The sequence below is a fragment of the Typopeltis vanoorti genome, chromosome 10 (assembly GCF_054136105.1).
Source record: "Typopeltis vanoorti isolate ZY-2024b chromosome 10, IOZ_Tvanoo_1.0, whole genome shotgun sequence".
In the NCBI taxonomy this organism is placed as follows: Eukaryota; Metazoa; Arthropoda; class Arachnida; order Uropygi; family Thelyphonidae; genus Typopeltis; species Typopeltis vanoorti.
In genome coordinates this window covers 121,045,475-121,059,580 of record NC_143558.1, presented here as the reverse complement: position 1 = coordinate 121,059,580, position 14,106 = coordinate 121,045,475, and the positions used below count along the sequence as shown (strand labels likewise).

The window sequence follows — 14,106 nt, the reverse complement described above, 5'->3', positions numbered from 1 at the left end:
AGATTCTTCCTCATCACGAGAGAATTGAATTCTAATCTTTTTTTAGTCAAAGGGTGCAATTTCTCATTCTTCCTTTAATAGAATGAGACTTGATGCCCTTCAAGGTGGATGCCCAAGATTAAAATATATTTTTTATTTCAATATTAATTCATGATTACTGATGGTAAGTGCATTGTTTTTAGGTGGCTTCACCTTATGTGAAGCCTGCAGTTTTTTTTGTTTCTTTTTTTAAAAAAACCAAACCCATAGAATATTTTTGGCCTAGAAGGTAGTGTAGGCAGGTTAAGAGAAATCTGGAAGTCAGCTACAGTACTTTGCTTATTCTCTAGCTCTAGCTAGAGAACAAGCTCTTGTTCCCAGATTAATTCACCCTTAGTTTACCTAATGCTACTTTTTTTTTTTTTTACTGTAGGCTGCAAATATAAAAAAGTTCAATCCCAGCATTGCACAAAATACTTTTGAAAACTGTGTATCAGTTTATAATCCAATTCTGCATGGCATGGTAATTACATATTATGTCCTTTTGCAACACACAAATTACTGGCATGAATAATTTTCAAAATATTTGATTTGAGATTTCTAATTGCCATTAAGATCTTGATGCACAGACTATTCAAGCAGGTGATTTTTTATTTTGGATTGTTTTTGCATATCTAAGAAGGCTTGAACATTTTTTTTTCATCCTCTAGGCTCTTGTCGCTATGAAAGATCGGCAAGGATTAGAAGCATATAGGAAAAGACTGTTGCCACATACTCATGAGTATATTTATATACAGGAGGCTCTACAGGCATCAGTAAGTACAATATAATTTTATGAGGGGTGGTCTGAAAAGTTCTCAGCCTCGACCATAGATGGCAACACTATCGGCAAGATTTTTTTTTCTAAGTTGGTACATCTTTCATAAGCATGTACTCAATTGCAAGTCATTCTATTAAGTAGTTTGTTTTATACAGCTGTCCGAAGCAAACATGTTGTCTGCATCCCTTGAAATGGATAAAATTGAGTATCGTGCAGTTATAAAATTCTTTGTAAAAGAAGGTTTAACACCAAAAGAAATTCATTCTAAGTTCAGAAAAGTTTATGGATACTCTTCTCTTTCATTTTTGACAATTAAGAAATGGGCTGCTGAGTTTAAACGTGGCCGTAAAGGCCTTGAAAGTGATCCGCGTGAAGAACGTCCAAAAAGTGGAACAAAACCAGAAATCATTGATCAAGTGCATGATATGATATTGGATGACTGGGAGGCAAAGTGTGTGAAATTGCCAAGACTATAGGCATTTCAGAAGAACGCGTAGGATATATTTTGCATTAAGAATTGCACAAGATGGATGCTGCGCTTGCTCACAGCAGATAAAAAATGCACTTGCATAAAAATCTCTGAACAGTGCTTGGAGCGTTTTAACAAGAATAAAACTGATTTTGTGCATCAATTTATTACTAGGGATTAGACTTGAATTTACCATTACACACCAGAATCCAAACTGCAGTCAAAACAGTGGACAGAAGCTGGTTGTTCAGTGTCAAAGAAGACAACATTGGTTCCATCAGGAAAGGTCATGGCATCGGTGTTTGGGATGCTAAAGGAGTTTTATTTATTAATTATCTTGAAAAGGGTAAAACAATAACCGGGGAATATTATTCCAATCTTTTAACCAGACTAGATGAGAAAATTCCCAGTTTGCAGAAGAAAAAAAAATCATCTTTCATCAGGACAATGCACCTGCCCACAAAGGTGTTTTGGCAATGGGATCTACACTATGAATTGTTGGAACATCCACCTTATTCCCTAGATAGATTTGGCTCCCTCTGACTTCTATCTTTTCCCAAAACTAAAACTCTTCCTCGCTGGTCAGAGTTTTTCTTTGAATCAAGAGGTGATTGCAGCTGTAGAGGGGTATTTTGCTGATCTTACTGAGAATCGCTACAGGGATGGGATAATTGTGCTGGAGCATTGCTGGAATAAATATATTAGTCTTAAGGGAGGTTATGTTGAAAAATAAAAATAATTATAAATTCGTTTTTTCATTGTTAGGCCGAGAACTTTCAGACCACGTTTGTAATTACTGTCATGGCATCATTTTAAAGTATATATAAAAGTGGAGAAATTAGTCCAACCATAACTTTTCATTGAAATCTCCAATTTCTTTCACAGAAATTTTTATCTATCTTATCTGCAGATGGCACACCTCCTTAAGCACAGTCTGGAGGATTGGCCAGCCTGTCTTATACAGAGGTGATAAGATTTGCCCCATGTAAATCTCAGGATTTCTGAACACCTGCATTCAGATATTGTACATTAGCCTCAGCCTTAATTCATTCAACCATAATACCAATTAATCCAAACTTACTTAAATATCATAGTGCTGTTGCAACATTAATAAAATCTCTGCAGCAGAAAAAACTTCTGCACTAATGATCTGTACACATTATATTTAATGAAGGCATTGATTTTGCACCAGAACAGTTTCAGAAGAATCTTGATCACTCTGTATAAAAAAAAAACATCTAAGTGACATTTCTCTATTAAGAATTAGATAACTGCTGTTTTGTAGTCTTATTCCACTGGTATCTATCCTGAAAAGGATAAGATAATAAATTCATTAATGCTCAATTTCTGTACTGTTGGGAATTGCCAGTATACTTCTACTGGTGATGTCCAACAGTCCCCCCCACCACCACCACCACACACACACACTTTTGGATTATTTGGTGTTTATTAGAGAAAGATCAAGCAGTTGCTCTAGATTTTTTATAAGGCACTGATTAGATTGGTATGTAGGATTTAAATTCCAATCTTAACATTGTTCTTTAAATATAAGAAAAAATGGAGACAAACATGTGTAAAGTTAACCAAATGTATTTAGTTAGATTATTGCTAATATTTCACCTTGGTCACAAAACCATCTTCATGGGCACAAAGAAATATACTATGTACATATATGCAAGCACACACCTACAAGAAGGCAGACACCCTCTATGGAAATGTTGTTGGAATCTTACTGAAGATCTCACATTATGATGGTCTCCTAAATTTTAGGTAAAATGAGGCAGTAGAATGTGGGGTCTAAAATCTGGGAGATCAACAAGATTCCATCACCACATCCACAGAGAGTAAGAGTTAGGACTGTAGGATCCTGTTTTCACACACAGTGTTTGCCTTCTTGTTGGTTGCCTGCACAAACATGAATGAAGCTGCCCAAGGTGACAAGGCAAATATTGGGATAATAATCAGCTAAATAAATTTAGTTAATTATTTCTAGATGTGTTTTCTCCACTAAATCTCTACAGGTTATAATCAATATCTAATCATCCATACCAGAGATGGCTTACCATTTTCCTTTCTTTGTCCACAGATTGTGCAGTTGTAAAGAATTTATCAAACTTTTGTGTTGGGGTCATGTAAAGGTGAAAGCCAGATAAGTGGAAAAAGACCTCCATGTAACTTGTTAAGGACTGTAACAATACAATCCTTACCTGTAGAGAACCAACTACCCAGGACTTCTGACTCTGTCCAATCCACATCTTGGGATATGTTCCCATATTACTATTATTATGGGCAACTCCAGGGAGTCATTAGACTCATCGAGGGAGGCCCCAAATCATATTCATCACAACTATTTGACATTCATACAGTATCTATCATACCTCGCCTTAAACTCATTCACCGTCACAGCATCCACCACAGACTCAGGGAGCGCATTCCACTCATTCACTACTCTAAAAGTAAAGAACCCAGCTCTAACACCTTTACTAACCACACTTTTGCCCAGTTTCCATGGATGTCCCCTAGTCCTCCCACAACCAGCCCTGTTCTCAAAAATATCTTCTGAATTAATTTTATAGAAACCCTTCAGTAATTTGAATGTCTCAATCATATCTCCCCTCCTCCGCCTATCAACCAATTTTTGCAACCCACAAATCCTCAACCTGTTCTCATACGGTTCATTCCACAGACCTGCTATCATCTTGGTCACTCGCCTCTGGATCCTCTCCACCTCCTCCCCATCAAGAAGAAACCTAGGTGACCAAATCTGAGCACAGTAGTCTAGATGGGGTCTTATCAAGGCTCGATAGAGAGGAACAATAACCTGCTTGTCTCTGCTTGTCAACATATTCTTCAGCAACCAAGTGATTTGATGAGCTGTTTTGGTCACTTTTGCAATGTGTCCTCTAAATTTCAATTCCTTATCTACCAACACTCCTAAATCTCGTGCCTCATCAATTTCCTGGAGCAGGGTTCCACCAATGCAGTAAACTGCCGCCAATCTTTTCACCCCAAAATGCATAACCTTACATTTTGTCACATTAAATTGACATCCATTCTCCTTAGCCCAGACCTCCAATCTATCCAAATCATCCTGCAAAATTTTGACGTCATCTGCATTCACTATTGCCCTACCCAACTTCGCATAATCCGCAAACAAATGAACTGTTCCTCTCAGATCATTTCCTATATCATTTATGAACAAATTAAACAGCAGTGGTCCAAGAACAGATCCTTGTGGCACACCACTAGTCACAGGCCGTCTTGTGGACTCTACTCCCGAGTAAGCCACTCTCTGATATCTCTCCGTCAACCACCCTCCTATCCATCTCACCAACCCTATGTCCATTCCCATATGCTGCAATTTACTGATTAGAATTCCATGTGGAATCCTGTCAAAGGCCTTGGCAAGGTCCAGTAGAATCACCGTAAACCCATTACCCTTATCCAGTTCAGCCGTCACTGTGTTATAATACGTGAGCAAGTTACTGAGGCATGACCTACCCTTCACAAAACCATGCTGTCCCCGATACAGTATCCCATTTTCTTTTATCCAATCTTGTATTTTCCTCTTGACTATTTTCTCTAAGACCTTGACATATATTTGATACATATATTTTAGGTATCTATCTGGATTTTATATATGGCAACTCAAGACTTAACCAAATCATATTTCATATTGCCTTAAATCACTAACAAAATGAATAGTTGGGGCATTGCCCTGTTAAGCAAGACTAAACATTTTCATCAGGGAACCAGTGTAATCAGTGAAAAGTCCATTGGAACAAACTCACTCAGCAGAGCCAAAGATAGGTACCATCAACATGAAAAGTAAAGCATTAGAGAAGCATCACATTATGAAAGCAGGTGAGATACTGCTAAATAGTAAGGCATTCATTCTACTTGGGCAGTAATGATCAGGAAAAAAAGAAGAAAAGTGCAGTGTTGAATAGCAGAAATTTCAAATAACGTGATGGACAAATTTCAAAATGAGACAGTTTGTTTATGGGTCTACAGAAAGTTAGCAGACAGGTGTCATGTGGGTTGATGAAGTTAGTAGTGCATTAAAAGATTTTAAATATCTGATGTGACCATATTTGACAAATTAATTTGGAAAAGATGAATTTTTGACTGTGATGCCAGAGTGTCTTGCTCTGTTTTTTCACTGCTGTCTTCCTTTCTGCACATCCTGTCCAGTTTACTGGCTGTATTCCTCATTCTCACTTGATAAATTTTCTGTTACACACACTATTTAAACTTTAGATAATGTAACTTTACTTCTTTAAATATTGATCTAATCATATAATCTTATTCAAATGCCAGTTCTTCACCAAAAAAAAAAAAAAATTTTCAGCAATGCCCAAATCTCCATGCTTGACATTTTATTCTGAAGTGAAAATACATATACCACAACTATATGTATTGCCACCTCAGCAGTGTTCTCACTTTTGATGTATCTGACTTCTGACCACCTATTAATTCTGTACTCTTTTTTTTTTTTTTTTTTTTTTTCAGATCCATTTAACTGGAAAATATTGTCCTTTGTTAATTATTATTACACCCTCCATGGAGTCAGACTTATCGTGGGAGGTTCATTCAACTGACAACATATTTATCATATAGAATCTTAATCTTTAACACTCCTTGCATTAACAATACATTCCGGTAAAGTGTTCCATTCACTGACAATTTTCCATGTAAAAAATCTACTCTTCACACCCCTCGTCACCACACTTGTACATAACTTCCAGGATTGACCTCTTGTTCTTCCCCTCTCACCTTCTACTCTTTTTATAATCCCCTCTGGATTAATCTGATAAAATCCTCTCAGTAACTTCAATGTCTATCATATCACCTCTCTTCCTCCTATCTACAAACTCTGCAGTGCACATTTCTTCAACCTCATGCCAAAGTCCTGATGTAAAATATATGACTATAATGTAATGTTTTCTGTGCCCTTGTAAATATACATATAATTTATTTGTTAGTTTTGTCATAGTCATCAACTGCACCTTAACTTCTATCAACTCTACACAGATAAGACATTAACCCACTTACCAGTTAATCCTACCAAGTCTAATTTCTGTTCCCCACCACCACCATTAAACAGACCTAAAGTTGTCAGCCTATTTAATATATGCAGTTCAATTCTTGCACAAATCGATCAGAAAAAATTTATTTTTATACTTTGAGAATTAAGGTGAGGAAAACAGGAAGTTTTACCTAAATGCAAGTCATGGCTAACCAAAATTTAATATGCATGCAGGTTGCTATTTTTTCGAAGATAGTGCATTAGCTAGAGAACAGGCAAGGTAGTTACAAAACAAAAACATTTTATTTTAAGCAAAAAAAAGTACAATACATATACAAAATAGAAGAAGTAATTCCTTTCTCTAAGCCCTTTCACTTACTAGGAAGGCAATATTTACATTCAAACTCTCAATACACTCATTGCTTAGTTACTTCAGTTTGCAATACCAACTAACTTGACTTAAACAATTAATAGTTCTCTATATCACAACTAAGCACATATTCATTCTTTAAACTAACAAGTTAATATTTAAACTTCCTGTAAAGACACTGACTTAATTACTGCCTTAGTCACATACAATTCCATATAGGCACACATACAATATCGATTCGTAAGCCCTTGACATTAACAAAAACGGTTCTTACATACGTAAACCCTTGGATAGACAGTTCAATCAGTTAGCACAACCTTTAGTTCCTGGGTGATTGTAGCTGCATCAACGACTGGTGGTCCTGATACAGTTTCCGGGAAAGGTTTTGTTGGAATTGCCATAGTCACCATGAAGTCTGCAGGTACCTATGCTCTTGTAGCGTGTCCTTGCTTTCTCGGAACCATCGTCGGGAATTATGACCTCTCCTAAACGCGTGTCGGAAGCATGTCCTCGGGACCGGGCAGCACTGGGAACTTACTATCTGGAGACTAAAATCAAAATAGTCTAGAGATGAGCGAGAGCCAGCCAGAGAGAGAGAGAGCCCCCCCCCCCCCCAGGTTTGTCTCAGTCCTTTGTTCTTTACGAAGTGGTTCTCAGGATTAGCTGCCAGCTTGATGACATTGTTCTTGCTGCCTTTTCTAACATCGCATGACCTTGCGACCTGTTGTTGCTTCGTCATCGCAATAATCTGGGTCCCCTATCGTTTTACATACAGGTCAACTTACATTGATATTTTATGCACTTTTACAGCAGAATTATTTACTCATTTTATTACAATATATTTTCCAAATTTAAAATATTCAGAAACCCTGTAAAATCAAACAAAATTTAATTATGCAAGAGATTTCACAAAAGACCCCTTTTCCTCAAAAAAAAAAAAAAAAAAAAAAAAAAAGAGAGAGTTTTTTCCCTTTTTGCAGTTTATTTTCTTCGCTCTCTGGAGATCATGAATCATTTTGTTTCCTTTCCTTTTTTTTTCCCTACCTTAGAGGTTTGCCTGACTTTACTCTTTATTTCTAAGACTTTTGTTTACCACACTCCTTGATTTGTATAATTTGTGCCCTTTTCTCTCAATATTAATCAACCCATCATCCCTCTTTCTTGGGACAACAAGAAGACACATATTTAGCGACATCATTCCTTTCCAAATGTACTTTTCATTAATTTGTTGCCATGTTCTACCAAACTGCTTATGTCTGTCTGAATCATGGAACTAATGAATAATCCATGGTATCATTACCTTCGGAACCAAAACCTTTTCTTTTCATTTTCTTAAGACTTCCTGCCTGGACAAGAGGAGTCCATCTTCATCTATGTGAAGTGTTTTGAGGAATAAATGGTTATCAGGAATTTGATTGCCTTTCTTAATTGTGTCAAACACTCCTCCACACTAGATCCATTTTCTGGGCCTCTACAACACAGATCTTTTCCCAGTTTTGATGGTGAGAAGGTTTGTATTTGATTCTTCCTATTTTCTCCATGTTACTGTCTTCCCTTACAGGGTCTTTCTCTTTCCCTTGATTTTCCCAGTTTTGATGGTGAGAAGGTTTGTATTTGATTCTTCCTATTTTCTCCATGTTACTGTCTTCCCTTACAGGGTCTTTCTCTTTCCCTTGATTTTCCCAGTTTTGATGGTGAGAAGGTTTGTATTTGATTCTTCCTATTTTCTCCATGTTACTGTCTTCCCTTACAGGGTCTTTCTCTTTCCCTTGATTATTTGCTAGAGCAACACTGGAAATTACATAAGTATTAGCATTGATTTTGCTTTTGAGATTTTCACCCAGTAAAGGATTATTGGAAGAGTTATGTGTGTCAAGTCGGCACACATTTCTATTCCTTTTTCCTTGCTCACTTATCTTACCTCTGAACTTATCTACTAGCTTGGTTCTTTTATAAATTCTTACTGCTTGAGACTTCAAATGACTGCCATCATTAGGTGCATATTCAATTCCCATTAAGGAGATTTTCTTATCATGGAAATTACAGGAGAAGTTGCAACTTTCATTCAAATTATTATGGGATTAGATTTTCGAGAGGTTTTAGGAAGAATTAGTAACTCTTGAGAGGTTCAAATGAAACTCAGGCAGCTTAATATCAACTTTTACCTTTTTCGGAACATATATTTCTGTCTCAAAGATGCCCGTTAGTCTGACTGGTTTTCTCAGCTTTATGACGTGATATAGGTACTTATTCTTTTGAAGAATGACCCCCATTATCACAAAGACTTGGGATCTAGTAGGACATTACAAGATATCCCTTTTACTAAGCCTTGAACGACCTTCAGCAACTTCTCCCTGATATTGTCCTTTCCTTTTTTGGCTTGTATACTGAATCTTTATTAGCGAGCATAACATTCAACTCATACCTTGCTCCTCTAGAGGGGAGACTTTCTCTTCTTAAAGCAGTTACTAGCTAAATGCCCTACTTTGTTACAATTGTAACATTGGGGGGGGGGGCTTTCTTCTGCTTCTCCCTTCACTATTTTCTCCCCATTCTGACATGAATTATTTTGGGAAGTTATCATTTTGAGCTCATCTAGTTTCCTTAATAATGGCATCTAGTCACTCCATTGGCTGTTGTAGCCTATCTATCTTCTGCCCAATGAGCAATCTTACTGATTATGTCTGAGGAATCTCTTAACTTCGGTAAGGTCACTTTACCTTCATTTATTACCTTAACCTGAGTCATATTCTCTAGGTCATTACCCTTTTTCTTGAGGATTTTTCTTTCAGTATATCAAGATTTTTCTTACTTTTAACATTACAGGTGGAATCACCAAACTGCTCTATGGTATGCACGTGTCTGGGGTTTGAGGCAGGGTGAATATCCAAGCCTCTCCTCTCTTTCCCTGACCACATGGTAACACTCCTCCAAGTTCCTTATTTTCTTTTAGTATGCAGTTTCTTTTAATTCGTCTTTCAACCCCAAGCGAAACTGATGGAAAACTGTCCAATCAAGATACGGCTTTTCTTCTCCAGAAACACTCAGACTATTTGCAAGAGTTAGTAGTCTATTATAAAAGTCTATTACACTCTCTTTGTTTCCTTGTGTGCATTTCTGTAACTTCCAAAGATTTGGGCTTACGTTCCTCACCTTGGAATATCAAAATATCTTTAAACTTTGTATATTCCAAAGTGTCTCTAAGTATAGAGGAAGAATTCAAAGAGTTCTTTGCTTTGTCGACCAGTTTGTTTCTTAGGAGAATCAGTAACTGGAAGTCTGACCATCTGCCTATTTTTCTTAACTCTTCAACAAACCTGAAATATGAGTGTATATCATCATTATCATCTCCAGAGAATGATGAAATGACAAGTTGAAGATTCACAGGTCCTAAAAAACTCCTTGTCATCCATCATGTTGGTACTAGTATTGTCACGATTCATAGTTTACAAATTGTAAATTTCTTATGAACTCTCATCAATAATCCAGTGTTCATTTGTAATATCTATCTGCAATGCTTACGCCACAGGTTTTTGTTTCTTTTTTTTATATGTTAATATTTTATTTAAAAAAAAAAAAAATCAAACGTTATATCAAATAATATATACTTACTTGTATTCCTAGTTGATTTATTTCTTTAGGTAAGAGATGAATTTCATTGCCCAGTGCAAGAGTGGCACCCTGCTTATTGGAGGCCCAAAATGGCTTGAAAAAGATTCATGTTTGGTCATGTTTTGAGCAGGGTTTACAGACCAGATTTAAAAAAAAAAAAAAAAAAAAGTGGGAACAAAGATAAAGGGGAAAAAATGCATTTTCTATGTGGCTCCCACCCACAAATGATTGTAAACTTATAGTACAGAGGCAGTCTTATGAATTACCCTTAACATTTTCTATTCACCATCTTCATTAATTTTGGTTTTTTTTTTTTTTAGGTAATGTGTTAATCATGATGGACATTGTATTCTAATAAAATCATATTCTGGTTATAGGATTCAAAGAGCTGTCCATAATCAAGATGACCACATTGTCCGATTAGTGAAGGTGACCATGTGGTCTTGACTTGGGAGATTGTAAAATGTGTGGAACTACAAGGCAAGTGATTATGACAAACTTAGGAAGAAGCTTAAATCTGTTCCATGGCATAAAACACTGCAGGATAAGGATGGTAGTAGTGCATGGGATATAGTTATGGATCATCTAGAGGTATACAATAGAGCAGTTAGATGGATGAGTAGCATTATTAAGCATGAACTGCAGAAGAAGAAAAATGCTGTGGAGGATATATAAAGAGAAAGGTGACCAGCATGGCAATGAAGGCAAAAATCATATTATGAGACACATCAGGCCAAAGAAAATCCCAAAGATCTCTTTCATTATGTGGCAAGTAAAATGACTATGGAAGATTAACCTTAATAAGTGATGATGGTCACAAGGAGACAGAAGTAGATTAAAAATAGCTGAGTTACTGAGTGACCACTTTGCAAGGGTATATCATCCTAGTGAGGGTACTGCTTCAATGTATGTGACAGACACTAATGTAGGAACAGAGGTGGATAAATTGGAGGTTCTTAGGATATTGCAGAATCTCAAATGTAAATACAGCTGTGGGATTAGATGGGATATCTGCTAGGGTTTTATAAGAATGTACAAGGGAACTGGCAATGCCTTTAACTAGGCTCTTTAAGTTTCAGCTCTAGTCCAGTTCTAAGGAAGTAGAAAGAGCAAAATTATTCCCTTATTGCATAAGGGAGGTTCTAAGACTGCAGTAGCAAATTATAGACCAATCAGTATCTCAGGCATGGTGGTAAAAGTACTACAAAAATTGGTCAAGAATGGGTAGATAAAAATATGATACTTTGTGAAGGGTCAGTCATGCCTCAGTAATTTACTAACTTTTTATAATAGAGTAACAGTTGAGTAAGATAAAAGGAAATGGCTGCATAATGATTTTGCCAACAAAACACATTAACATTTAGAGATAAGTTATTATTCTTCTTTATAAAGGCCTTGATATGCCACATCTGGATTACTATGCTCAACTCTGGTTCCCGTGGCTTTCTTGGGGATGAGGAAGAAGTGGAGAGGATTCAGAGGTGTGTAGCCTGTGCAATGTTCCCTCTGAGGATAGATTGAGGGTGTGTGGATTGCAGAAGTTGGTTGATAGGAGAAAAAGGGACATGATAAAGACATTTAAGTTGCTTAAAGGGTTTTATAGAATAGATGCAAGGGAAATGTTTCAACACTTAGCTAGAGGGGCCAAAACAAGAGGTCATCCCTGGAAGTTGAGTGAAGGTGTGGTTAGTAGAGGTGCGAAGACTAGATTTTTTGTTTGAAGAGTTGTGATCAAAATCACGTGTTGAGATAATAGTTGTTTTATATTGATTAATTATCCACCATGAATTTGTTCCTGAACAGTCAAATAATATTTTTGAGGAATGCAATGTCTGTATATCCACATGCAATATGAGAATGATTTCACAACAACAGTTGATTTCTATTGCACGACAACATTTCCATGCACTACAGGTGAAGCAGTTTCTGGCTTTGAAGTATATCTCTGTGATCAAACATCCTTCCTGTTTGTCAGATTTGGCTCCTGCAGATTATTTCTTCTTCCTAAAGATGAAATGTGCCTTGAAAGAAGAAGAGCACTTTGGCAACATTGAGGACATCCAAAACAGTGTGACACAGACACTAAAGGAGGTTCATGTTCAAGACGTCCACCATGCCTTCAAACTCCTGTAAACGTTGTCTGGAGTTTTAAGGAGATTATTTTGAATCTGTGTAATCGACAATTCCAAACACATGGGTAGTCTGAAAAGTTCTTGGCCTAACAATGAAAAAACGAATTTATAATCATAAATTATTTTTCAACATAATCTCCCTTAAGACTAATACATTTATTCCAGCGATGCTGGAATAAATGTATTAATCTTGGGGGGGGGGGGGGTCCTATCCCAAAGAAAAAGAAAAAAAAAAAACTTCCAAAAATCTTTTTCTAATTAAATTTTTTATTTATTTATGCTGCGTCTTCTATTTCTATACTACTTATGAATTAGCGATCATTGCAGATGCTCAGTCATAGGTCGTATGCGATGCAGTGTGTATTCTCACATCGTCTACTCAACTTGGGCCCTTCCCCCAAGATTAAATCTTGAGTGTACTACTGCTGCACATACTACAGTGTTTGTAATAACCATGTGACAGCTTCTTTCATTTCGATGTATACTTAAGAGTTTCTCAAAAAGTTTACAATTAAGAACATCTGCCTATTAACTATAAGCATAAGTTCATTAGAAGCAGTAAGTTTCTTCATATTTCTGTTTCACCAGATATGTTTAGAGTAGTAATTTAAGTAATATGTATAATTTTTACATTATAGAATCTCTTAACTTTCTACACATTACAACTTCAATAATACCCAGATTACATGCAGCACCACATCAGCCTCTAACATTTCCCTAGAATATATATATATATATTTTTTCAGTGTTGCTTATAATGCTTACAGCCTATGCTGCTGACTGTTTAATTGACAAAGACAGAACAGTAGACAAGCATTTGTTGCAGTATAAATGGAAATTTCCCCCTGCCCCCAGGAAATTATAAAAATATTTCCTGCAATCAGATAATGTGGTAATCATGATTGACTGGTTCCTAGAAATACTACATTATATATATATTGAGAAATTCAATTCAATTAAAATTTTAATTTGGCATTCTAATTGCTATTATCAGCTTCTTGGCATGATATGGGAGAAAAGGGAAGTAGAAGCTTTTGAAACCTTTATTAGAATACCTTGAAATATGTTAATACATTTGGTTTATAAAGAGAAAAATGTGCTTATATGCTTTTTATTTAGGTAAATTTTAGTTTTTTTTTTCCAGACAGTGAAATGGAGAAATTGATATGCTGACTTATCAAGATGTACAGTATGAATCATGTTACATGTACAAATGTACTTAAGGGAATATTTTTTGTTGTGTTAGAATAATAGTTTATCAATATTTTGAAATTACTGTTGACAATAATTTGTGATAAGCAACAGTTACTTCATTTGATAGTTTGAATATAATAAATGTTTTTCAGACCTTTTTAGATATCAGATTTATCAATTCTATTATCACTCATTTAGTTAATTTTGGACTTAATTATCCACACTATACATTTTATGTAAACTATCACCAAACCAATTTTGATTTTTGTAAAAATCAAAAATTACAGATCAATAGTTTTTGGAAGTAACTGAAGCTGATGATCAAGGGAGTGTCATTTGAATTTGCAAAAAAAAAAAATAATAAAATAAAAATTTTTACTCATTTAATTGAAAATAACAGCATTAGTGCTCCACTGCCGGAACTATGTTCTGAATATAACTGCTGTAAACTTATCTTTACATGTATGACAATTTGATCCATTACAACAAAATAATTACTTA

General features: G+C 35.8%; 1 protein-coding gene across 5 annotated transcripts in view; it reads left to right on the top strand.

The window, feature by feature from the left end:
* Positions 1-13,766, top strand: part of Vps16B (Vacuolar protein sorting 16B) — a 289,159-nt gene extending 275,393 nt beyond the window's left edge. For all 5 annotated transcript variants that reach the window (XM_090399626.1, XM_090399624.1, XM_090399627.1 and 2 more), the window contains 2 exons: positions 690-794; positions 13,556-13,766. In XM_090399626.1, the coding sequence (XP_090255752.1) occupies positions 690-794; positions 13,556-13,576 (126 nt within the window). In that variant the 3' untranslated portion in view covers positions 13,577-13,766. The remainder of the gene's footprint in view (positions 1-689; positions 795-13,555) is intronic.
* The last annotated feature ends 340 nt before the right edge of the window (positions 13,767-14,106 follow it).